Source organism: Pan paniscus, chromosome 12, assembly GCF_029289425.2.
Source record: "Pan paniscus chromosome 12, NHGRI_mPanPan1-v2.0_pri, whole genome shotgun sequence".
In the NCBI taxonomy this organism is placed as follows: domain Eukaryota; kingdom Metazoa; phylum Chordata; class Mammalia; order Primates; family Hominidae; genus Pan; species Pan paniscus.
In genome coordinates, this window is record NC_073261.2 from 42,053,669 (window position 1) to 42,081,085 (window position 27,417).

A 27,417-nucleotide genomic window follows, 5' to 3' on the forward strand; every position below is an offset into this window, starting at 1 on the left:
AGTGAGGTAAAAAGAACAACTTAGTTATAGCTCAGCATTTTGTCTTACTTGAATCAGCTGACCACCTACCATTGACTGAAGTTCAGCTGTTTGTTACATGAGTATACTTCTAAATTAATTTGTTTCATTTAGCATGAATTACCACATATTGGTTTGAGCTGTTGGGCTAGGAACCCAATGCAAATCAATGGCATGCTACAAATTTTATTTTTATTATTATTTTTAGAGATGGGGTCTCACTGTATTGCCCAGCTGGTCTCAAACTCCTGAACGCAAGTGATCCTCCCACCTGGGCCTCCCAAAGTGTTGGGATTACAGGTGTGAGCCACTGTGCCTGATTAAATTGTATTTTAATAGAACAGAAGCTTCCTAAAAGCCAGACCTTGTCTGTCAACTTCAAGGTGTATCCTCAGCATCTAAAACATAGTAGACAATAAATATGCAGTGTATGAATATGTGAAGGCTCCTATAAACTCTGAGTTTATGGTATTCATTGACACTTTCGTTAAATTATGGTATTTTTCTAATTCCAGCAATTCTTTGCTTTTCAGCAATTGCACGTAAGCACTCCAGTAACCAAAGTGCCAGTAGGTAACCTTGAAGATGATGCTGAGAAATAGTTTTCTTGACACAAAAACCCTGTGGACTCTTGACATCTAAGAACTTTAAGACAGTGGTTTTCACACTTATTTCTGCAGCAACAGAGCCCTTTCTTTTCCGGAAACCTGAGGCAGAGAACCACGATATAAACAAGACAAAAACAGAGATGCTCAGTTTCAAGCTGTGATATGTGGCTCTGAGCCTGACCTGCTCAGACCTCGCCCTCCTTCCTTTCCTCCGAGAAATCCCAGAACACTTTCCTGCAACAATAGGATAGTGCTTCTCACCCTTGGCTGCACATTCGTCTCCTGGAAAAGCATAATTTCAGCACGGGAGATCAAGCACACAAGCTCTGGCTGTGATATATGCTAAAATAAAATGTCCAGATAGAGTTTGAAATTAACCCCATACTATGCTCTACGGAAGTCACTTCTGAATTGTATATTACCAATCCTAGCACAGCAATTCTCAATCCTAGATGCTCACTGAAGTCACCCGGCGAGCATTAACAATTACTGATGCTGGGACTAACTCTGTCCCATTCCCCCAGATTCTGATTTAATTTGTCCTCTGTGTAATCTGGGTATCTGGGATTTTAAAGCTTTACGGGCCTCTTACAAACACTCTACCCCATGCTGGTGGGGAATAAGCAAACTACGACAGAAGCAGGCGGAGGGCATTCTGCCGTATGTTGTAGGTAGCTGTCTGTCTGCTGTTATCATTGCTATAAATGATCCTGAGGGCAGGGAGTGTGTGTTATTCATTTCTTTATACTTTGTTTAGGACTGTCTGTTACTGCAGTCCCTCAGGAAAAGCATATGCCTTTCATTAGCTGAGTGATTGCAAGCAACTTCACCTTTCTAATTCTCAATTTCCTCATCTGCAAAATAACAAAGTAATGGTATCTACCTTGTATAGTTTATGAAAGGATTAAATAAAATATGAAAATGGTTTAACAGAGTATCTGATACGTTATAAGTGCTCATTAAATGCTTTAAAGATACTGTTCTTCCTATTAGCTATTTATACCAGAACTAAGAGTTTTTGCCTTATATTGTAAGGGAGGTAAGACTTGGTCAGGTGAAGTTAAGATTAAGTTTATGAAACTTGTTTCTCATAAAGAGGGTTATATCTTAAAATGATAAACAGGTTTAAAGAATATTTAAGCAAATATTTATATATAGCATTCATAGCAACTGGATTTTAGGGAAGTTAAGTATTCTTATTCCTAATGATTTGACTTAGATGGAGGGCAATTTTCACTTCCCAGAATCCACACCAGGCTATACATTTAGAGAGAGGCATACTGGATTAGATATGCCCAGTATGGAATTTCTTATGTCCCTAGGAATTAGAAGGCTTCATGTGAACAGATGTAGCTGTGGGATTTTGTAACTTTATGAATAAAATTTCAGATGAGGACTAATGTCCTGTGGTCTACACGTATCCATCTGTTTTACGCAGTATTGTTTGTCACTGGATATTGATTTACTCCTTTCTTTGTCCAGCAAGGAGAATTAGAATATGTGTTAACTTGTGGAAATCACTGATTGCTGAATTTGCAGCACAGTCAGGAAATAAGCAGGTTGTAAGTGGTGAGTAACACAGTGCTTTGGAGGAGTGTAAATTAACAGCTTTATGAGGTACTGTAGCCAACATTTCTGCCTATGTCTATCATTTAGGGCAAAGGTGTCTGAGTACACAGCTTCTCCTTATCCATGACCCAGATGGAATAAAAGAGGTCCAGACACTGCCTGGACCCTTTAGACCTTCCCATGCCTGGGTGCTCCTGACTTGATTCCTAGTAGCCACTCTCTCTGTGTCTGAGAGCTTGCCCCAAAGCGACAGAAAACCACTGGACCTGCACTTATGTCAGGCCAGAAAGGCTGGGCAGCAACTCGTGCCCCAGCAGTCCTCACCCATGACTCATGGAAGTTGAGACATAAATGCCCATTGCTCCTTCACCCCTTGGGGTGATAATTACGAGGTGAGTTATCTGCACTGTTTCTAGAACCTGCCTGTGGAATTATGATTCGGTTCTCCACTGTGGTTGCTGGCTTCATAATGCCTACTTTATTCTCTTCCCTTACTTCATTTTTGTACTTACCCCAGTAAATTACCTATGCCCTAATCCTCATCAGGGAACCCAAGCTATGACCCTGAGTTTTCTCACTTATCCTGTGCTCTTGGTTGGTCAGGTAGCATCTATGAGCCTCAGTGTTCTCACCACGTTTGTGAGGTTCCTAGACTGCCATATCAAAGGACCACAAACCTCGTAGCTTAAAACAACGGAAACATGTTCTCTCACAGTTCTCCAGGCTAGAAGCCTGAAATTCACAGGGCAGGGCCATGCTCCCTGGGAAGGCTCTAGGGAGAATCCCTTCTTGCTGGTTTTCAGCTTCTTCTGGCTGCAGGAAATCCTTGGTGCTTCTTGGCTTAGGGCTGCCATCTGATCTCTGCCTCTACCTTTACATGGCCTTTTCCTCTGGGTTTCTCTGGGTATCCAAGTATTTCTCTCCTTTCTCTTATAAAGATATAAGTCATTGGATTTAGGACCCACCCTAAATCCAAGATAATTTTATCTTGAAATTTTTAATTACATTTGCAAGACCTTATTTCCAAATAAGGTCACATACTGAGGTTCCTAATGAACATGCATTTTTGGGGGATGCCATTCCACCCACTATCCTGTGAAAGGGGACCAGGAACCCCTATTCTCCATTGCTGTGAGGATGCAAGTTAGGCAATTTCTTGGTGGAGGGTAAAGTGTTGTTCAAAGGTTCAAAGGTAAAGGTTTGCTGTGGTTGTTCTGGACTCAGGAGCTGCCAATGCTTGGCAGGGTGGTGGGGGGCTGGTAGGAGGAGCAGTTAAGCTCTGGTTCCACTGGTTATTTCCCTCTCTCCTGGAGGCAGCTGCTGACAAGAGGACACTCATGATTTTCTCATTGGCTTTGCCCTCATTTTAGTATTGAGAGTGTAGGGCTTGGAGTCAGTCCAAGGTTCAAATCCTAGCCATGTACTAGTTCTTTGTGTTTAGACAAATTACATTAGCCTACTAGGGAAGAAGTTATTGAAAATCCCCCCTGAGAGATCCCTATAGCAGACACTCTGTGGCATTTAGCTATATCTTTTATGTGCTTCTAAATAGGGATTTTACTCAGCTTCTTTCAAACAAAAACATAAGGACTAGACTTTACATACATGGAGGACTCAACAAGCCCCATGTTACCATCCTCAAGTACAAGGCACAGGGAAGGCATGGAGAATAACAAAACATTATGTTTCTGGAACACCTGCTGAATAACAACCCATCCGTGGTTCCTCAGCTGGTGGTGTTGACCCATTACATGAAAGAGAACCTGTCCAGGGTTTTAGTAGGGCATAGTAGGGACTTAGGTGGGCACAAGCATTGATGAGTGGATAAATAAATCAGTGAGTCAGCAAGATAAATCCAGAAAAAAAAGAGGGAAAAATGGGGTAAGAAGAAAAAGAGAACAGGAAAGAGAGGAGAAATTCAGACACATTTGGAGGATGGCTGGTAACACCAGTTCTCATGGGAGGATTTCAAAGTATAAATGGCTTAATTCACCTCGTAGAACTTTGTCTTTCAAGATTCTGAGGACCAGTGAGTTTTCACCTTCTTAGCAAGCAAACCAATGCAAGATTGAGCAATGGACACAGGTAGTGTCTGCGTAGTGAGAACAAGATGATATTTTTAAAAATTTCTCTCAGAGCCATGGGAATGCGAAATAGACACAAATGCCACTTTCCATGCACTCACATGGGAGTTACAGTTTATCAGCTCTGTATACTGTTTTTATATGACCTTTATATAAGCAACCTCTGAGGCAGGCAGATTAAGTATTTAAAAGGCAAAACTATTGCTCTACTCACACTATCAATGGCTGTTGTGAAACCTCAGTTCTTGTTTCTTAGTTTAAAAGAGTTTACACATGAGATGCACAGCAAAGGAGATGCTGAGAGCACAGAGCAACTTATCGCAAAGGAGAAGAATATTCTGAAAGCTAGGTGCAGAATACAGAGAGGATTCAGGGCAAGCTGCTCATAAAGATGAGACAGCAAAGACTGGCACTAGGGAGACTCCCTTCATGGGAGTCTTACATGACTATTCATAAGTAGGTGGGAAGAGGTGTTACTAGTAAGCATGTTCTTGGTGCACAGGCACAGTACTATACATGCTTTTTCATATATTGTGTTGCAGGAAGTCAGGGAATCCAAACGGAGGGACTGGCTGAAGCCACGGCAGAAAAACATAAATTGTGAAGATTTCATGGACATTTGTTAGTTCCCCACATTAATACTTTTATAATTTCTTACACCTGTCTTTACTGCAATCTCTGAACATAAATTATGAAGATTTCATGGACATTTATCACTTCCCCAATCAATACTCTTATAATTTCCTATGCCTGTCTTTACTTTAATCTCTTAATCCTGTCATCTTCCTAAACTGAGGATGTATGTCGCCTCAGGACCCTGTGATGATTGCATTATCTGCACAAATTGTTTGTAAAGCATGTGTGTTTGAACAATATGAAATCTGGGCACCTTGAAAAGAACAGGATAACAGCGATTTTCAGAGAACAAGGGAGATAACCATAAAGTCTGACTGCCTGTGGGGCCGAGCAGAACAGAGTCATATTTCTCTTCTTTCAGAAAGCGAATAGGAGAAATATCACTGAATTCTTTTCTCAGCAAGGAATAACCCTGGGAAAATGAATGCATTCCCAGGGGGTGGTCTCGAAAATGGCCACTCTGGGAGTGTCTGTCTTATGCAGTTGTAGATAAAGGATGAAATATGCCCTGGTCTCCTGCAGCGCCCCCAGCCTTGCGAGGATTAGGAAATTCCAGCCTGGCGAATTGTAGTCAGATGGGTTTTCTGCTCTCAAACTCTGTTTCCTGTTAAGATGTTTATCAATGACAATGTGTGCCCAGCAGGACATGGAACCTCATTAGTAATTCTGATTTCTCCCTGGCCTTGTGATCTTGCTCTGCCCCCATTTGCCTTGTGATATTTTATTGCCTTTGAAGCATGTGATCTCTGTGACCCACACCCTATTCGTACATTCCCTCCCCTTTGAAAATCGCTAATAAAAACTTGCTGGTTTTGCGGCTTGGGGGCATCACAGAACCTGCCAACATGTGATGTTACCCCCAGAGACCCAGCTGTAAAATTTCTTTATTTTGTACTCTTTCTCTTTATTTCTCAGACCTGCTGACACTTAGGGACAATAGAAAAGAACCTACATTGAAATATTGGGGGCTGGTTCCCCCGATAATATTGCATGTCTAATTAGCATCTCCACCCTGGGGTATGTTTTTCTACTATTGTCATGAGCAAAGGGTGAGTTTGAGGACAGGTGAAATTAAAATGTGCATGCTGTCTGGGAGTGGGTGAGGAGCGGGATTCCCTACTGGAGATAGCTTTGTTGGGAAAAGCTTAACTATAATGTGAGTGCTGGGGCTTATTGTGCTGACTGTATGGCCACCATGGTTGCCGCACCCTGAGAACATGGTTACTTCTTGACTACCTATCCTGACTCAACACAATACTTCTGGAACAAAATGTGTGGGTTTTATTTTTCCCCAACATCAACCACCTCTTGGAACACACCCTAAGTGTCCTACAAGTTACCTCAATTCTGACACCAACTGCCTGGAATTAGCATAGACCCCACAGATTAAGGGCTGAGTCCCACAAGACTGCCCCCACTTGAGGAACCAAATCACAAGTCCCAGGTTGTCACCTGTACTTCTAATCAAAAGGCTATAAATGGAAGTTCCCACAACCTTCTCCTCATGTTCAATAATTTGTTAGAACAAGTCACAGGACCCAAGGAAACAGTCTACCTACTGTTACCAATTTATTACAAGGATATTTAAAATACACAAATGAGCAGCTAGATAAAGAGATACACAGAGGTCTGGAAGGGTCCTGAGTACGGGAGCTTCTGTCCACATGGAGTTTTGAAGCGCACGACCTTCCCAGAAACTGTGTATGGTCTTGTTCACCAACTTGGAAGTTCACAAAACCTTTGGTTGGGGATTTTATGGTGGCTTTGTTATGTAGGCATGATTGATTACATCATTGGCCATTGGTGATTAGCTCAACCTCCAGCCCTTTTCCCCTCCCTGGAGGTCAGGGGGTGTGGCTGAAACCCTTTACCCACAGGTTTGCTCTCCTGGCAAACAGCTCTCCATTCTTAGGTGCTTTCTGGAGATCACTCCATTAACATAAACTCAGGTGTGATTGAAGGAGTCTTGTTATGAATAACAAAAGATGTTTTTCTCTCTTTATCACCCAGCAGCTATTTCAGGAAGTGGGGACAAAAACAAAACATAGCAAAAGACGCTCCTATTGCTTTTATCTCTTAGGAAATTATAAGGGTTTTAGGAGCTCCGGTCAGGAGCTGGGAATGAAGATTAAATATATATTTATTATTACATCACAACATCACAGTATTGTTATCCCCGCTTTATAAATCAGTAAGTGCGTGAAAGTTAAAAACAATTATCCCAAGACTCCAGGGCTGGGAAGTGGAGATAGCTAGAAATCACAACTAAAACTTCTGCTGTCAAATTTGGGACTCTGTGCTGCAGCCTAATGTCTGAACAAGGTTCATAAGTTCATTACTAGTATTCTTTCATAAACTCTGAGGTTTGTCAGGCCTCTAAAGTTTATGGTCCCATGTCTCCCCCAGAAGCCAGGTTCACCCTCACCTCTTTCAGTGGCAGAGATCAGACAGGGCCCAGGGTTTGGGTTGGTCATGTCTGGAGAGGTTGGAACAAGGAAAATGTTCTGCATCCTCAAAAGCAATATTTGCCAAATGGGGGATAAACTATATCTTCACATTTGATTTGGAGAGTCTCACCCTTTGAGTGACTTTGCAAAGCACTATATGAATAATATTGTCTCATAATTAATGGTGGCTGGGAGCTGATGACCCATGACATAGCTTTGGGCTGTTAGCTAATATGGTTATTACTTTAATGGGAAAGTCCCAAGCCTTTGTCTTTTTGGTTCATAATGGAAGCCATTTTAAGGGAAATAAAAGTTTTCTTTGAGTCAGAAGAATTTTAAAGATGAGATATTATGCAAGAAACCTCTTCTTAGTAGAGTTCTTGGGGCATGAATGTATGTGTGTGTGTGTGTGTGTCTAAACCTAGGTCTTGGATGCTTGGGAAAGTTAGTGAGGAAGGTGGGTGACCTCTTCAATCTTCATCAACAGAAGTACTCACAGAGGCACTACTGAAGTAGTTATTTCATTTGAAATTTTTGATTCACTTTGGGAAAAAAATGAACAAATTAGTTAAATTCTGTGTTACAGAAGAGAGAGTGCCACTAGAAAAGAGCTAGAATTGGGGCCATAGGCATCTAGGTGTAGCCAAATTATGGCTCTGGCTACCTGTGGCCCTTGAGTTCATTCTCTCACTCTAGACTTATGCTGTCCCACTGAGGCAGATTGTCCTTGATGTCTGTCACTTAGGCAGATATCAAGACAGACAGAATGGCTCTATAGTGAGTGTTGTTCATTTTGGGCTATCTAGCTTCCATTCTACCTCCCAACAGCATCTTGGTTTCCTTCTTGGGAATTACCTCTGTCTTGTGGAGCAATGAGGGTGGGTGCTGGGCTTCTTGCCACAGACTCCTCTGAGAGATCCCTGGGGATTCCCTTCCAGCCCTGGAGTCCCACAAGACTGCCCCTACTTCAGAAACCAAATCACAAGTCCCAGGTTGTCACCTGTACTTCTAATCAAAAGGGTATAAATGGAAGTTCCAACAACCTCCAGCAAGCAGCATATGACATAAGTTCAGCCAATTAGATCTTCTCTTCCAAAACTGTGACCCTGAAACAGAAGGATCGAAATGGGAGGAATGGTTCGAATCTACGTATCTGTCAGCAGGTTCTATGAGGGGAACAGACAGATGGTTGGATCTTGTCTTCACACTTTCTGGAGCTGTTCCATATTCTGAGAGTTACAAGCCTCGTTCTCCAGCCTCCCCTTCAACCCTGTGAGTACCTCCATAGCCTTTGATTCACTCCTCTTTTGCTTTAGTTGGTCAGCATTTTGTTGTTTGCAACTACAAAACTGTAATTGTAGAAGCCCCTTCACTGATCCCCTTGCCTCAAGAACACCCTGCACATTTCCCCAAATTGCAAGTAGGACCATAACAAGCCAATACCTGAAAGGTTTCAAAGTCTCTGTTTCCTGTGGAGAAAGCTCATGCTCCTTAGTATGGCAGAGAAGCCTCCCCCTTCCCTTGCCACTAGGTGGTGCTACCTCCTACTCAAAAATCATCTCTCTCCCAGGCCTTTGTCCTCTTATCACAGTTCACCTCACAAGTACCTCACCATTCTGAACTTAGGGCAAGAGTCACCTCCTTTATGAAATCTTTCTTGACCTGCTTCTCCCTAGAATTGACCACTCTGTACACAATTCTGTTTTGATCTGCTTATTTGTGTCTCTATGACCCTAGTAACTGAACTTTCTTTGAAGGTGGGCATTATATCACACCCACCTTTGTATTCCAAGAATAGATTTTTCATTTTGTATTTGTGGAATGAATGGATAATGAACAAGTGTTGCAATCATTAAGGCATACTCACACATGTAAGTCTGGCCCCTGTTCTTCTAAATGCCTGGGACAGGGCGTGCACCTGGCTTGTAATCAGTGAAATGATCCTGATGATAGAAAGAGAGTGTAGTGACCTGTTTATAAAGATGGCTGCAACTATTCCTCCCATCCTGTACACATACACCCTGGCACTGTGACTTTACTGCTCCTCCCATGAAAAAGTGGGTTTAATTCTCCTCTAGTTGAATCTGGCCCTGTGTGATGGTTTGACTATGTCCCCCAAAATTCATGTGTTGGAAACGTAATCCTTAATGCAGTAGTGTTGGAAGATAGGGCTTAATAAGAGGTGATTGGGTCAGGAGGGCTCTACCCTCATGACTGAATTAATGTCATTGTTGCAGGAGTGGATTAATTATTTTGAGAGTGGCTTTGCTATCTTGGGAATGGCTTTGTTATAAAAGCAAATTTGACTCCCTTTTTCTTACTCTCTCTCCTCGGTGCTCTCTTGTCCTTCTGGCTTCTGCCATAGGATAATGCAGCAAGAAGGCCCTTGCCAGATGCAGGGCCCTTGAACTTCTCAGCCTCCAAAATTATAAGAAATACGTTTCTTTTCTTTATAAATTACCCAGTCTGTAGTATTCTGTTATAATAATGATAAATGCACTAAGATACCATGTGACTTACTTTACCCAAATGAATGTGTTGAAGTGATATTGTGAGACTTCTGAATCTCAGCCTCAAAAAGTCTTAGGGTTTCTGCAATTGCCCTTTTGGATTGCTGACCCGAGACCACAATGGAAAGCAATTCTGCCCAGCATGCTGGAGCATGAGAATGAAGGCACTGCAGCGAGCAGCCGGCACCAATTTCCAGGCATGTGAACCAGGCCATCTTCTAGCATCTCTCCCTGAGACAAGCGCCAGGTGGCTGCATCCATGTGAATGGCCTCTAGAGACAGCAGCAGAAGTGCTGCCCAGATGCTCCAGCCCAAATTGTTGGCCCAGAGTTGTGAGCAAATAAATGGTGATTGTGTTACGCTGCGAAGTTTTAGGTGGTTTGTTATGTAGGGGTAGAGAACGGATACAGAGATATTGGTAATGAGTTAACATAAAGAACAGGGGTGCATTGTCCCCTGAATGTCCTCTATTCTTCAATAGTTGTGACAATTTGCCTCCAGTGACCATTTAAGATGTTGACCATTGTGGCAAATGGTCACAATTTATCTCAGGCTCTTTGCTGCCTGGATTAGTGTGCTTGGGCTGCCATAACAAACTGCCACAGGCTTAAATAACAGAAATTAATTTTTTCATAGTTCTGGAGGTTGCAAGTCTGAGATCCAGATGTCAGTCAAGTTGGCTTCTTCTAAGACCTCTCTCCTTGGCTTGTAGATGTCTGTCTTCTTCCAGTGTCTTCACATGGTCCTTTCTCTGTGTCATTTGGTATCCTAATCTCTTCTTCTTATAAGGACACCAGTCATACTGTATTAGGTCCCACCTATATGAACTCAACTTACCTTAATTACCTTTTAAAAGATGCTGCCTCCAAATATAGTCTGTACAGTCTAAGGTACTGGGGTTAGAGTTTCAGCAAATAAAATTTGGGGGGGATGTAATTCTGTCTAATCATTGCTTAAAGTCTAAGCACTAGCTTATTTTACCATCGACTCCTTGCCTACTGGTAGTTGAAGAAGTGATAGCAACGTGCTTGGACTGACCAACAATTAAGTAGCCAGGAATCATTCTGAGAAATACCCTTCCAGGTCTGCAAAAACCATAAAGCAATTTAGGGAGTTGAGGTCCCTATGTCACCTTCCTATCCAAGTACCATGCCTTTTCTGGCTGTTTGCTGGGGCTGTCTGAACATTTTCTGGAGGCTCACTGCAAAAGGCAAGTAGGGGCAGCCTGAGGTGGGAGTTTGGCAATCTGTAGAGGCTGCCGCAAGCTGGGACCACCTCTGCAGACGCTGTTGGATTCCTACTGTGGGAGATATCCTCTTGCTAAGAGTAACACATTTCCTCTTGAGTAAGTGACAGGGTGGGAATATAGCTTTTGCCAAACTCTCAAATAGAAAAACAAACTCACATAATTTGGAGAGAAGGAATGTGCTTAAAATCTGATAATTAAATCTGGTCCCTTAGCAGCCAGCCCACAAATGCAGACAGTGAAGGCAGAGGTCAGTGGAGGCGGTAAGATGGACACACAGATGTGTGTCTTTGGATGTTTACCTTGATTAATGGATACACATACAGCAAAGGAGGAATTTGGTTAATAGAATTATCTAGATTTCTGAAGTGTAATCAGTTAGTATTTATTGAACGTTTGCTGCCTGTGAAGCCCTGTATTACGGGTTGTGAAGAAAGATGCCAATCTGAACTCTTGCTGTTTAAATAATTTGAGATGCTTGAGTCAATGTTTCTGCCTAATTAAGTCTAAGTTAGCTTGCAAGACTGAACCTGATGACTGGCTTCTAGACAGCCTCAGGGTGCTAATTCTTATTCCTAGTGATTATTGGTACAGGGCTGGAGCTGGCTGTGGAAAGATGATTGGGCTGCGTGTCAATGGATCCAATCCATTCTTTCATCTATTTATACACAACAAGCATTCATTGAAGATCTCATTATGGATGCCAGACCTGTGTTATGCACCCTGAGACCTGCAGAGAATACTGAATCAGGGCTGCTGTGTCGGAGAGCTTAACCCCAGTAGGTTCTTTAGAGACTCAACCTAGAAGTTGCTCATTTGAGTAAATTCTTAAAAATAATAGCTCATGTCCTGTTACTTGTATTACTCTAAAAATGGACTTCAACTTACTAGAAGGATTCATATAAGTTAATACCAGTTAGGTTACATGAAATTTTATGTTATGTGTTCACTTGAATCATACATGTTTCATTGCATAACTATATATAATGATCATTCTCATTAATCAAGTCATTGCTGTTACATGCCCATCCTTGCTTACATGTATATACAGGCACAATGACATAGAAACTGACCTGTATAAACATGTCTGTAAGAGAAGAGAAACTTCATATGCTGCCATCCCTAAGAGAGAGTCCACAGGGGCAGCTGCTAGCATGAGATTTTGCAGAGGGGGTCCAGGCTAAGATTCATGGTGGGTGGTCAGCTGCAGGTGCCGGCATTCACTGGGAGAACAGGTTTTTGTGCTGAAAGCACAACCAAGGGCTAGCGCAAGGAGGGAGCAGGATGCAGATGAGATGACAAAATAGAAAAAAGTCTAAAATACGTGGGGCATTCAAGAAGGCCAGAATGATTCTAAGTCTACTAGATGGTGCCTCTTGGGAGGCTGCCTGCTGTAAAGAGCTTTCATCTGGAAAGCAGAAGGACTTTGTTCTGAATACAGAATTTCTGACTCTTCTGCATATTAGTTACCTCCCTCTCTCACTTATTGGGTAGCTTAAATAACATATGTAAAGCACTTACTATAACTTAGAAATCTCTCAACAAATGTTGGTTTCTTTCCTTTTCTGGCTTGAAGCTACTTTTGGTGCCTTAAAGGTGTCACCCAGTAACAGGAAAAAGACAGACAGATCATGCAGTGTCCCCAGAAATGTACATCCCAGTTGAATGAAAGTTGAGAAATTTTTCTCTTTTCCACCACTTTCAGAGCTATTTTACTTCCCGGGGAGCATAAGAAATATCTGGGGAGAACTGAATTCCACATCTCTCTGATCTTAAAGTCGACAGAACTAGGCACGTTTTCTTAGAAGGCTGAGGTGCCTGCAGATGGCAAGTGAAGCATATAAATACTGACACATGCAAGAAAATTATATGGTGAAAAGAAACTCTTCAGGCAGAATATTGATCATGACAGCACACAGCTTCCGTGGGGTCATGTTTCTTGGCTGCTGTTAGGGCATGGCAAGCATGATCATTGGGTCTGAGTAAGCCGAGGAGAAACATTAAGGGCAGAAAAAAGAGGTAGCTAAGTCCTATAAAGCATTAAGTGTGTGCCAGACATTCTTTCTTCTAGCGCTTTTACATATTAATTCATTTAACTCTCAGAAAAGTGCTCTGGTGGGTACTATTACAGCTGGGAGAGAGGCACAGAGAAGTAAAGCAGACTCTCAGAGTCACACAGCTAGTAAACATCTGAGCCATGACCGAAATGCAGGCGGCCTCCAAGCCAGTGCTCAAGAACATGGTGCTATGGTTCCCATTATAATTTGACAAAGAAGTTTGAGACATTTTAAAATTTAATGCCAGAAGGATAAAAGATCTAATTGTGAAAAGCAGAACTAAATTCTTCTGGAAGTGAGTATGAAACGATATCTTTATGTGCTTGGAGCAGGGAAATATTTCTTAAATAAGACCATGAAAGCACTAACTCTAAAGAAGAGACAGATAAATTCAACTCTGTGAAAACTAAGAACTTCTGTTCAACAAAACACACCAACAAGAAAGTGAAAAGACCAACCACGGGTGTGGGAATGGTATTTCCAACAGTTATCACTACAAAAGACCAGGGCCCAGCACACATGTACAACTCCTTCACCAAGTAAGAAAAAGGCAAACAATACAAAAGAAATACTGGCAAAGGAATCTAATACATTCATCACAAAATGAAAATATAAATGGCCAAGAAATATGTGAGGATGTGTTTAACTTCATTAGTCATTGAGGAAATGCAAAATAAAACCACCGAGGAAATGCAAAATAAAACCGCCAAGGAATATGGCTAAAATTAAACACTCTGAAATACCCTGTGTTGGTGAGGATGCAGAAGAATAGAAATGCTCAGTCACACTGGTAGGAACATAAGATGGTGCAAACGCTGCAGAAAACTCAGTTGAAGATTTTCACACTTTATGAAGAACACCCAGGGCATTCTTTGCTGAGTCTATGCCTAGAAAAATATATGTACAAGTGGACACATGGAAAAAACAAACAATGTTCATAGCAGCTTTGTTTATAATTGCCCCAAACTGGATGCAACATAACACGCATACAACAAAATACTATCCAGCAGTGAAAAGGAATGCACTATAGCTACACACAACGACATGCATCGATTTTACAAACATTAATGAACGTGAATGATTAACATAAGAAAGGCATTGCTTCTGCCATTGCCAATACCAGACCCCACCCCCTCCTAACACCACATTCCTTACTACTGGGGAGGGGCAAGAAGCAGCCTCTGATCCTCACCAACCATAAAGTGGGTGAGGTTCAACGATTTCCCTGGGGCTGGGCATGGTGACTCACACCTGTAATCCCAGCATTTTCAGAGCATGAGGTGGGAGGATCTCTTGAGCCTGGAATTCAAGGTTACAGTGAGCTGTGATCATGCCACTGCACTACAGCCTGGGTGACAGAATGAAACTTATCTCTAAAAAAATAAATAAATAAAAAAGAATTTCCCTGGACCTTTCATCCAAGGTCGTGGGCCTGGTCTGTTCTCTCTGAATTGCACAAACCAAATGGGTTATGAAGATGCTCTCAAAAGTGGCATGCATATTTAAAAGGAGTCTTCTGGAGAAAGCGAAAAGAGTGCCACAGTGGGCCACTGGGGATAGACTTGGGGACAAGCTTTCATTTGCAGCAGAAAGAATGGCTTGATCATTGTGAGACCATATAACCTAGAAGCTCTTCTGCAGTCTGTTGATAAACTCTGAGACAGGGTTCTAACAGGCACAATTTGAGATATTTCCTCTGGCTTGGAATTCAGAAGAAACACACATGGATGGTTCTAACATGGCAGAGAGTGACTGAACTTTTAGAGGAGTCAATGTTCTTGGAGCAGATAGTTTCCCAATTGGTCCAATTTTCCCTGGAGTTGCAGGAGAGGACAGCAAGGATGGTGTGAAGGGCTGGTTTTTCATAGTTAACCCTCAGCATGTCCTATGTTTTCAACCTTACAAGAAGAAAGGCCCTGGGCTAGATAGGTCTCAGGAGCTCAGGGTTCTAGACCTGCCTCTGACATTTTATAAACTTTGGAACTCAATTTCTTTCTCTGTATAATGAGAGAGTTAAACAGAATGATTGTTGTCAATGTTAATTCTGAACTACACTCCCCTTTCTCTCTACACATTTCAATGAACATAATTCAAGCCAGCATATAGCTTTAACAACTTTCAATTCATTTGGTTGCCACCAATTCCCTGCCTATGGGTGCAATACCAGTATCTTTTATTGGTTGAGAATCCCCTGGACACCAGCTGGGTGCTTGATTTGGGTTGGAGAATCCCTATGTGGTGATACTTGTTCGATGCACTTTGAATCAGTCACCCAAACTCTATCCAGTTGTGTGACCTTAGGGTGCAGTCTGAAGAGGGCTGTCCCACATACTTAGATCCTGGACCAGCCACATGGAACAGAGAGGTTTTTGTGGGGCTTTCTTCATTTTGACTGTATTTCTAATGTCAAGGGGACGCAGGTCTGCCCTAAAACCAATGTGGCTGAAATGTTATTCATGTATTGTGACTGAATCCCCCCATGCTTAGGGCAGATATTGCTAATCCTTCACAGTATAACACTCTAATTGATCACAGTTGGCACCCAAGATAGGATCAATTTATCATCTTTGAGAAGGAGGAAGGTATACACATTTAACTTAGCGCAACCTACTTTAGCTCCAAAATGCAAGGCATACGAGGATCCATAGCTTCTCACTTGATTCTGTGAATTCCCAGGACTTGCTTTTTCAGGGCCTCTTCTGCCTTCTACTTTTGTGACATGTGCTTTTCCTGTTATACTTAGTATTCACCTTAAATGTCAAATTTTCCCTAATAAATACACATCATGGTTTAGGAAAGGTTTTTGCTGTCTCTTGGGATCCCTCTCTCTGAATTCTCCACCCATCTCCTGACCATCTCTTCTTCAGGAGGAAACAGATTGTTCTTTCCCTTTCCTTCATGGCATAACAGTTTATTGAACATGGCATAACAGCTTATTGAAAACTTCCTTTGTTCCAGGTACTAGTTTTAATTCTTTGCAAGTATTATTTCATTTAATCTTTACACAATCAATGAAAGATCCACTTTCATTATCTGCTGAGGTATAGAAGAGTTAAGTAACTTGTCTAATGTCACACAGTTAACAAGCAGCAGAGTTGGGATTCAAACATACGCAGCCGTGTTTCAGAGCCCATGATCTCAGCCCCGAGACTGTACTGTCTCTTATTAAAGCATTTCTTCTAGACAAATGCAGGATTCTTCCTAAGAGGAACTTTGGTAAACAAAAACTTTTTCATCTCTCTTTCTGTAAATATGCATATTTTAAAATTTTGCCTTGGTTAGTCAACATGGGGAATACTTAACATTGAAAATGCTGTTTTATTGATTCTAAGACACTATAGAAGGGAAGGTGTACCATTATTCTATGTATTAAACTATGACAACAGCATAATGGTAGTCTACCACAACTCATAACTTGGTTACATTGTTTCAAAATTTCTTTTTTTTTTGAGACAGAGTCTCACTCTGTCACCCATGCTGGAGTGCAGTGGCGCGATCTTGCTCACTGCAAGCTCCGCCTCCCGGGTTCATGCCATTCTCATGTGTCAGCCTCCCGAGTAGCTGGGACTACAGGTGCCCGCCACCACGCCCGGCTAATTTTTCATATTTTTACTACACAAATTCCAAAAGCCTACGCAATTCCTCCTGCCTTCTATCTCAGTAACAAAATATTACATGCTACATCCACTTGTAGACAGCTTTCTTTCTTAGGTCCTGAAAAGGGCTTGCTTGTTATTTTCTAAGAAAATGTAAAATTTCAGTTATTCCTTCAATGTCAAGCATTTGTTTTACTAATATCATATTGACACCTCACTGCTCTATTTTTCTCACTTTCTGAAAACACAATAAGCATTTTGTTTTAATGCTGAATCATTGCATATTTTGGAGACCGTTTTTCCTTTTTATTTTAGTAATGTTTAAACATATAAAAGAGTGGAAAGTATAAAATAATAAACTCTGTGAATCCATTATCTAACTTCAACAATTACTGACATTTTTCTGGTTTGAAGACATCTTGCATAACTAAACTCAGTACATGAGTAAAGAAAATGGGAGTATCTCTGTGCATGTTGGGACATGTGGGCAATGACAATTTTGCTGTAACTATTCTCTGGCTAGGAGGGACTGAGGGCCACCATTACTGCAAAGACAACTCCAATTTCAGGGACATTAAAATGTGAAAAAAAATGTGCATCTTACAATTGATGACATGCAGAAGCAGTGAGGCTAGGCTATTTTAATTATGAATTTGTATCTAATGGGTCAGAATTTTCCTTAATGTTTTGCGACTTTTAAAATATTTATTTTACTGTTTGTCCTTTCAGCCCCTCTCTACCACCAAAACACAAAGAGAAAAGACCATTTCCGTGTTTCTTCACCTAGACTTTGGACTTTATTGTCAGATAGGTATTTAGCACTCCACTGATTGCTTTGGTGAGGCCTCGGTGGAGATAGTCTGGTGCCCGTTTTTCCCCAGCTAAGAAAAGAACCTTGTCCCTGGGGCACTGGGCCACTCACACATGCCTGCCAATGTATGCACAGCTCAGATCTAGCTTGCTCTAGGCTTTTGACCTGCATCCGGGACATGTGCTTCTGTAAACAACAGGGATGCTCACTGTTTGCAGATTTAGTATCTGAACCAGGTACTGAATCCCCTGTACCCTGTCTTGCCCTGATGGTCTTGTCACTTGGACTCAAGGACTTCCCTCTCCTCTTACTTGCCTTTTTTTCTGGGGTCACTATTCTCTCTCCTGTCAAAATGTCTTCTTGGATTAGTATTCTGTTGACAGATATCGTAGGTCTGGAAACAGACACCCAAATCTGTGAATTCTCATGTTAAGGAACTTGTTCTAGGCTTGCAATGCTGAGCATTCTGAGCTGAGTGCCAGAGCCTGGAGAGGACAGTTTGGCCAAGGGATGCCCTCTCCCAGCTCTGACCCAATGGTGTTACCATGTATGGGAAGAACAACATTGGCAGGAAGCCATGTTCTGGGCATTGGCAGAAACCTCATGAGGAGGAGAGTCAGGAGAACTGAGCCATAATGTCAGAGGGAGTTGTGATAGTAGGAAAGACCCTAATGGGATGTCAGGGAACCAAAGTTGAGATCTTAGCCTTGTTGACTGTTAGCTGTTGAAGCCATCGCAATGACACACACATACCCAATGGGCCTTGCCATTTCCATGCATTCTGACCAACCTCCACTAGCCAGACTCTGCTTCCTTTTGTCTGCAGGCTTTTTCTTTTCTTTTCTTTTTTTTAAAGAGCCATGAAGTCCACTCTGCTCACATCCTGCCCCAGCAGCCTCAACCAAGGACTCTGCAAGACTGGCATGCAAACACCCAAGCTCCCTTATTCCATGGGCAGGATAACTTCAAGGCCTGCATTGTACTCCATTTCCAGAATTTCCTCAGGGAATTAACTTTCAGTTGTCCCCAAAGGCAGCAAGACTGATAAATCATTTTACTGGCTACCTTCTCTTCCTTGGTTCACTTTTCCACTCCTCTGACAGTTTTTCTTGCCTGTCTTAAATACACTACTTGTATTTGATTGCTTGTTTCAAGGTCTGGGGACACACAAACTAAGACAACAGGTAAGTGGGTCATTTAATTTCTTAGGCCACAGGTTTTTCACCTAAGTGATAGAAAAACTGAGGAGATAGAAAAGCTGCTAGAGTTTCATGAGTTCAGGACAGACTTGTGAGTAGGCAAGGCAAGTTTCACTATCCTTAATTTTTCAGATGGGGAACCAGAGGCCCAGAGGGTTTTTCTGGATTGTTCATGGCCCCTCCTGCTGATAACTGGCCAAGTTGGGGTGGAACACAGACCTTTGAACCCTGAAACCAGTCAGCTTCCATCCCAGTGTCTCTTGGTCTCTACTGTTTCTTTCCAAGAGTAGTTCTTACATTTCCCACAATGCAAGAAAGAAGAGTCCAGTGTCAGAGATAGATTCTGATATCTGGGTTTTGTTCTCTGGACTGTGGTCAGTCTTGGCTGGAGGAGGTACTCCTGGTGTCTCTGGTACCCTGGATAGGCTCAAAACCTCCCGCACAGATCATCTTCTGGGGCTGAGTTTTCAGGGCTACAGAGCCTTAAGGAATGTATTCATATCTCATGTCCCACCTTCTGGCAGATCCCTGCAGTCCTCTAATGGGTTTTGGGCAATCAATCCCAGGGCCATGGTTGAGAAATTTTTGATGGATAGACTGTGGTGCGCCAATTGAGGGAGTCCCTACCCAGTAATAGCTGTACCTATTAGCTGCAGCAGTGCCTGAAACTCTCACAACACTGTGGAATTCAGGTTGAGTCAACAGAACCCTTGTCAAAGTAGCAGTGCTGCCAGAGAGGGGTAACACAGCAGTGACTTTCAATCTTCATTTAATGCCTTAGCACACATGCAGAGCATTCTGACTCTCAGAGTGGAAGGTACTTCCTAGGAAGTCAAATGATCAGGTTAAAGTAGATCAGTTGCCCAGAGAGAAATTGAGGGAGAAGAACACAGGTAGGGATAGGTACGTTTTGAAGGGATAGAAGGAGTCATGGAAGCCAAAGTATGAGGTTCTGCTCATGTGGGCAACAGAGAAGAGTTGCCTTGTTTAGCAAAAGTGTAGAGAATGAGGGTCCTGGGCATTAGGGGTTGGGAAACAGGGGGCACCTGGGGTAAGGGTAAAAAATATGTAAGGGTCACCAAAGTTTATCCTTCACAGTTTTGCCTCAGATCATCCCTTACCTTGATCTGCCCTGACCACATTTGTCCATCCATTTTGCAAATGTGACACCCCAATTTTTCATCCTTTTTTTTTTTAATGCTTAAAGGCAATTGTATTCAGTTCCTTTCCATGCAGCACACAATAAGGTTATCTATGTGCTTATTTCTTTTCCAAATCAACAGTTCGGGACAACATTTCAGGATCCACTCATCCTCCACGGTCAGCTATCTTGCAATGTGTTCTTGTAAGTGTCTTGCATAGGGGTAGAGGGACCTTCTTGCTGACCTACAGACTGGCTAAGTAGGGGGTGTACTGGAAGAAGAGCTAAGGACTATTGTCTCTTCTGCCGCCATCAAGATCATGGTGCCACATTAACTTGTGCCAACAGATGCTTATAGAAGCCAGTCAGGCTCATGGTGCCACATTAACTTGTACCAACGGATGCTTATAGAAGCCACTCGGATTTGCCACAGCAGGGAGGAAGGCATGGGAGAAGAGGAGGAAGGACTCAATGTCCTATGATGGAATGTAGAGGCTGCTGGCTGGAAAAAACCAGGAACAATGAAAATGAGGTATCTTCTTCAGGATGCCATGCCAAGCAGAAAGCCTCCGAAAAATCCCCCAGTCACTAGAACATTTTTCTTCACAAATGACACCACCTCCTCAGCTTTGCTCCTGACCTGGTTAGGTATCTGAGTGCTCTTACGGATCTTCAGCTGCTCTTTGGCTTTCTTCATGTCCTTCTCCACTCGTTGCCAATCAACTTTGATGTACCCAGAATGGTTTGCAAGCTGAAGGAGAAAAAATCCACCTCCCACAGCTGTTGCAGCCAACTTTCCAACCTTCTGGAATATAAAACCCGTGCACCATCCAGTGACACCTCCAATGAACAGCTGGGTTGCCACGCTATACTTTTCGACTGAGAGTCCAGATTCTGGCCCAAACAGCTTACGCCACCACGGCTGCTGCTTAGCAAATTCTGCAAGGTCCACTGACTCAATATCTCCCTCAACGTTTCCTTGACTGGACACGGCCATTTCGGTGAGCTAGTCTTGCGAGGACACACGCAGGGGATCTGCGAGGTTACGCTGCGGAGTGGCGCGCTGTCGTGGCCACCACCCGGCTTCCTGCACGTGGGGCAGATGTTTCCATTCCCACCGCGGCCGCGGAAGAGGGCGGGCCTGACGCGCTGCGACCGCTTCCTGTCTCCGCAAGCGGCTGCGTCACAAAGTTCAGCGGGCGGCATCACAAGCCCCGTAGCCCCGCCCAACAGATGCCATCCTGGTTTTTTGTTGTTTTTAGAAGCAGTGTGGAATGGTGGAAAGAGCAATGGACCACATGTCCAAGGAGAAGACCTGAGTCTGTTTTCTCATCTATAGAATAAGAAAAATACAGTATTATTGTGAGGATCCAATAAAATTATGTGTGTGAAATATTTTGTAAATTGCAAAACTCCTAGGCAAATGTCCAGGTGAATTACCTTTGAAAACACTTCCCTTCACACTGTCGAGAGTCTCCCCTTTTGAGACTCAAAGATTTTTGTAGTATCTTTGGGGAAACCTGTAGCCTCTCTGCATTTTGCAAAACCTGAGTGAGAAATTACTTCACCAGGCCTAGCATTTACTTTTTCTCTTGGACTTACCTGAAAAGAGCTGTCCGAAGTGTCATCTGTGGGAAGGTAAAGAGAAGAGGGGAATATGCTTTGGGAGGCAGATGGGGCTGGGCTGACGACCCTTCAAACATGAAAAAGCTGTGCTGCCTGGGACCTTTTGTGTGGTGCTTTCTCAGCCTGCAACAAAAAGCCATTTCCAATTTGTAGGGTGTGGAATGGCAGGGGTTATTGCCTGGGAACCCTCTGCAAATGTTAAACCCATTATCGGGCTGAGGAAGGCATGGTTCTAATTGAACTTTTCCTCCCACCTTCTGTTCTGCAGCCATAACAGGACTGCTTGTGCCATTGTGGCCTTTTTACCAGGGCTGGACTGGAAAAAAAACAAATTTTATCCAACGCAGTATATGAACAGGAATTAAGTCTGAACTTTTGAAGTATATAGTTTTTATGTCCTGGTATCTTCTTGCTGCTGGAATTTCTCGTGCTCATCTTAAGGATAACATGACAACAAGTCTTCATCTAAGTAAAAAGGAAAATAAAAGCGAGAAAGGCAGAGAGAGAAATGGGCAGAAACTTTGATGGGTAGATCTCACTTTCCTTGTAACTTTATAAATGAGTTCCAGTTCTCTTTCATCTTAAAGGCTGCCCCCTTCAGCCCCTGCAAAACCCTTTTTTGACACTGAATTGTTTCCTTCTTCGTACGGTTAAGCTGTTCAAAAATAATCTCTATTCATCATCTCCACCTCTTTACTGCACATAACTTGCCCACCTACTCTGTCTGCCTTCTGCCTTGCCCAGTTCACTGGCCTTGCCCTCCTGATATCACAATTGATCTCTCAGTTTTAATCCTTTTCCTCTCTCTGGCCCCACTTCTGCTACTTTATTTCAGGCCACTGTCATCTCATGGCTGAATTACTTCAACAGCTTTCTAATGGGTCCTCTTGTCTCTTATCTTGCCCCTCACTAATCCATTCTTTTTACTGCTGCCAAAGGGATGCTCAAAGGCACTTCAAGGCTGTCAGGATGCTCCAAATCCCCCAGCCTGGCTTACTAAGCCATTTGAAGTGGCCAGTGCCCACCTGTGGTCTTATGGCCTGCCCAGCCCTTCTGGTGTTCTGCCCTCCAGCCATACTGATCTGTTTGCAATTTCCCTAAGGAGCTCTGCTGTTGCTCTTCTCAGGATCTTTACACTGATTGCCTTCTCTGTCACAAATGCCCTCTGCCTTTGCTGGACTGATTCCTATTCGTCTTTCCAGCATCAGCACAGCCTCCCTTGTCTCCTGGAAGCCCTCTCGAGTCCTGGGAGTCTTGATCTTGGGTCCTTCCCATGTTCCCTTCCAGCATGATATGTTTTCCACATTCTTTCCCACTGTCTTTTTCTCTTCTCTTGACCATCTCCCTTTCTAGAGACTGGACACCCGAGGGCCTCAGAAGCAGGGACTAACATTAGGGTTCATGCATAAGTGATATGTTAAGGAAGGGCTCCCATGGAGCCTGGTAAGGAGTGGAGGTGCAGGACGGTGGAAGGGAGGAAACCCAGCAAGAGGGTGTCCTCAGGCAACATCCTGGGGGTGGTAGCTACAGCCTGACCCTGCAGGGGAGCTTTGGAGTATAAGTTACACCTTGGAATTGCCCATGGAAGGCCAGGGAGATGGACTGCAGTATCCCAGTACCTATGGTTACTGGTCAATGGCTGCCCTGGGGGAAGTAAATTCCTAGGATTCCAGCTCTTCTTTGCGTGAGTGTGTGTGGACAAGCCTCTGAATAGCTGGAGGGGTGACCTTACTGCCGAGGCATACTGAAGGTGGGTGGTGTGCAAAAATGGCAGAAAGTGAACCCCGGGATCCTGGGTGGAGCATTGACGTTGTCATTAGAGTCCTGCTCTTTCCATGGCTTGTTCCTGTGCCCACAATGCCTGGCACATAGAAGATGTGCAGCAATTTTTTTGTACATAAATGGATAACAGATTTCCTTTCTCAACTCAATGACTTGTTTGTGCTTTTTTCTTTTTCTTTTTCTTTTTCTTTTTTTTTTGAGGTGGAGTTTCGGTCTTGTTGCTCAGAGTGGAGTGCAGTGGTGCGATCTTGACTCACTGCAACCTCTGCCTCCTGGGTTCAAGCGATTCTCCTGCCTCAGCCTCTCAAGTAGCTGGGACTACAGGTATGCGCCACCATACCTGGCTCATTTTGTATTTTTAGTAGAGATGGGGTTTTGCCGTGTTGGCCAGGCAGGTCTTGAGCTCTTGACCTCAGGTGATTCACCTGCCTCGGCCTCCCAAGGTGCTGGGATTACAGGCGTGAGCCACTGCGCTCGGCCTGTTTGTGATATTTTACACTGTTCAAGTCTCCCTCCTTGAAAACCCCCATTCCCTTGGCTTTGAATCTCACTCTCGGTCCCTTTCTCCATGCTGCTTCCTTTCTTGGCTCATTGTCCCTGTTTCATTTTTTCGCATGGCATTGCCAGGGGTTCTGTCTTCGACCACCGTCTCAGTTTACTCGCTGTGAGTGCTCTCGCCTGTATTTATGTGTAGATTAAGTGTGGTCTATATGCCCAATTCATAATTCCTCCATTCATTTATTCATTCATTTAACAAGTATTTCTGAGAGCCTGGAATATGCCCACCACTATTCTAGGTTCTGGAGATATAAGACTGAACAGATCATACTAAGATCACTGCTTTCATAGAGCTTGCAGTCTGGTAGCTGGGTGGGAATGGGGGAAGACAATACATAATAATCAAAATAAGAAAATTATCTAGTACATTATAAGAAAAAAGGAAATGCAAAGCAGGATGGGCAGTATTGGAAGGACTGCGTACATCTCGGGCAGGGGGGATATTTGCAAGTATAAATAGGGTGGTCTGGGTAGATTTCATTGAGATGACAGCATTTGAGTACTCTGAAGGAGCCAAGGGGGTAAACTGTGCAGTTCTCTGTGGGGAGAACATCCACGTGGAGGGAACTACAGTGCAAATTCCTTGAGTTGTATTCTTGACGTGTTCAAGGACACGACAAGGAAGCCAAGGAAGAAAAGTAGGAAATGAGATCAAATGGAAATGTGGGGTGAGTAGATTACCTTAGGGTCCTATGAGCTGTGACAAGGACTTTGGCTGTTGCTCATAGTGACAGGGAAGCATTGCTGGGCTTTGGGCAGAGGCGTTACCCATCTAATTTACATCTCTCTCCTGCCTCCAGACTGGTATATTCGATTGCTTTTTGGAGATCCCGTGGGCAGCTTAAGTTAAATGCTCAGTCCTCATTATTTGCAAATTTTGCAATTGGGAATGTACCTACTAGGTAAAATTTATTTGTAATCCCCAAATCAATATGTAAGATGCTTTTGTGGTCATTTGTGGCCATGCATAGAGTGATGAAAAGCTTGAGTCACCTGATAGCACATTCCCAGCGAAGGCTGAACAAAGTAATGCTCTGACTTCGTGTTTCAGCTCTCACACTGTAAGTAAATGCTCTTTTTGTGGTCCATTGAGTGCCACTTTTTTCTTTTTTGCATTTTTATGCTTTTCCTTGGTTATTTCACTGTTTAAAATGGCCCCCAATCATAGTGCTGCAGTGCTGTCTAGTGTTTCTAAGCACTAGGAGGCTGTGATGTGCCTTATGGAGAAAATACATATGTTAGATAAGCTTCATTCAGGCATGAGTTATAGTGAGGCTGGCTGTGAATTCAATGTTAATGAATCAACAGTCTATATTAAACAAGATGCCTTTAAACAAAAACACACATAACACAATGTTATGTATTGATGAGTTGATGGAAAATATTTTGACTAGAGGCTTCTCAGAACCTATCCCTGTATTTCCTTCAGGAGCAATGGTTCAGTATTCACAATGCAGCGTTCACAGTGACTACAGAATATAGTTACTGTAAATAACAAGAATCAACTCTGTGTTTGTAATACACTGAACTCCTTGTCTTTCTTCCAGACAGGGTTCTCCTTTTGTATTATTAATCTTGATAATTTTAGCTCTGCCATTCACTGACTCACCCCAGCCAGATAGAAACTTCCTTACTCCTCACATCAAACAAGTTTGAAGCTCCCCCTCAAACATCCTCTTCTCTCCATTCCCATTGTCACAGCCTTAGTTAGATCTTCATCTTTTGCCGAGACTGATATGTCAACCTCCTAACTGATCTCTCTGTCTCTGATCTGGCCCCCTCTGATCTCTCCTTCATTCATCTTCTAGACATACCCTTCTGAAATGCAGCTCTGATCGCATTATTTCCATGCACAAGCCCTTCAGGGAGTTCTCTTTTTGCCAATAGCAGTGATCTGATCTGGTACTCATTGCTAGATACCTACTGAATATCCACCTCCCAACTTTTTTCAGGTGGTAGTGTGCCCCATTCACTTCCTCAGACTCCTTTATAGCATGTGGCCCAATACTCAACAACAAGTTATATGCAGAAATTACTGGGTGGCGCTGATAGAAAGTGCTTTAAAGAGGATAGACTTGACTGGCATTAACCTTTTGTCCTTTATTCTTCTTTCTTTTCCCTGGGACATGATTTTGATGTGGCAGCCATCTTGCTGGTTGTGAGAATAGAAGAAAAACACAAAGGATGGTGTTTCATTTGTTTATTGCAGTGCAACAAATCATCAAAAACTTAGTGTTTTGAAGCAACTACCATTTATTTCCTCACAATTCTGCCTTCTGAATTGGGCTAAGCTGAGTGGTTCTTCTGCACCTCTTGCCCTAGGGTCATCTATGTGGCTGGTCCTGGATGGCTTCAATCATATGTATGTGCCTCTTTTTCCATCTGGTTTCTCCTTCTCTAGGAGACTAGGGCATCCTTACATGATTGTTTCAGGGCTGAAAAGTGAGGGCAGATGTTGCAAGACTTCTTTAGGGATATGGCTCAGAAATCACACAAAGAAACTCTGCCGTATTCTATTGGTCAAAACAAGTCACATGACCAGCTCAGATTAATGGGCCTGTGTTCCAGGATGGGAGCCATGGGTATGGGCATTTTGCAACCAGTCTGTCATAGAGCACAAAATCAGAATGGGAAGAGCCTGGATCCCCATGGTTACTGTGAGTCATAATGCCAGTGCTGGACTTATTATTATATAAGAACTATAAATCTTATATGTGTAGCTTCCATAGAGGTTGTTTTTGTCACATGGAGCTGGCAGTAATGGTGCTGGCCTTGGAGGTTGAGAAGAGAAGGGACGGATAGAAGATAAAATATTTAGGGGGTAGAATTCGCAGAATCCAGACATCCCCTGATAGTATTTTGAGAATTTTCCATAGACACCCTGTGTTAGTCTGTTTTGCATTGCTGTTAAGGAATACTGGAAGCGGAGTAATTTATAAAGAAAGAAGGTTTATTTTGGCTCATGATTTTGTAGACTGTTCAAGAAGTGTGGTGCCAGTATCTGCTTCTGGTGAGGGCCTCAGGGAACTTTTACTCCTGGCTAAAGGCAGAAGGGAAGCAGGAATGTCACATGGTAAGAGACAGAGTGAGAAAGAGGTAGACAGATAGAGAGGTAAGGAGAAGGGAGGGAGGTGTCACACTCTTAAACAATCAGCTCTTGCATGAACTACCAGAGCCAGAACTCACTCATTACTATGGGGATGGCACCAAGTCATCAAGTCATACATAAAAGATCTGTCTCCATGACCCAACACCTCCCACCAGGTCCCACCTCCAACATTGGGGATCACATTTCAACATGAAACTCAAACAAATATCCAAACTGTATCACATCCCCAAGTTTATTTCTGATTACCAGTTTCAAGCTGAACACATTTCTAACTGGTAAAAGTCATTTCTAACTATGATGTTTTGTACCCTGGTGCTTCCCATCAGTTGTTGAGATCCCATGGGTAATTAATTATTACAAAAAGGTGCCAATACTTATTAATGGTTCATAACACTTAAAAAAAAAAGGTACATTCGCACT

At 42.9% G+C, this 27,417-nt stretch overlaps 1 protein-coding gene across 2 annotated transcripts; it reads right to left on the reverse strand.

Moving 5' to 3' along the window:
• Positions 1-17,090: 17,090 nt before the first annotated feature.
• Positions 17,091-25,706, reverse strand: LOC100986101 (FUN14 domain-containing protein 2-like). Of its 2 annotated transcripts, none has more exons than XM_055107748.1 (2): positions 21,525-22,261; positions 17,091-21,255 (listed from the first exon to the last, which is right to left on the reverse strand). In XM_055107748.1, exon 2 carries the CDS (start codon positions 20,917-20,919, stop codon positions 20,464-20,466), a length of 456 nt encoding a protein of 151 aa, XP_054963723.1. In that variant the 5' UTR covers positions 20,920-21,255; positions 21,525-22,261; the 3' UTR covers positions 17,091-20,463. The 2 variants fall into 2 exon arrangements, with proteins under 2 accessions (XP_054963723.1, XP_054963724.1); XM_055107749.1 differs by lacking the exon at positions 21,525-22,261 and adding an exon at positions 24,570-25,706 and having other exon boundaries at positions 17,263-21,255.
• Between the last annotated feature and the right edge of the window lie 1,711 nt (positions 25,707-27,417).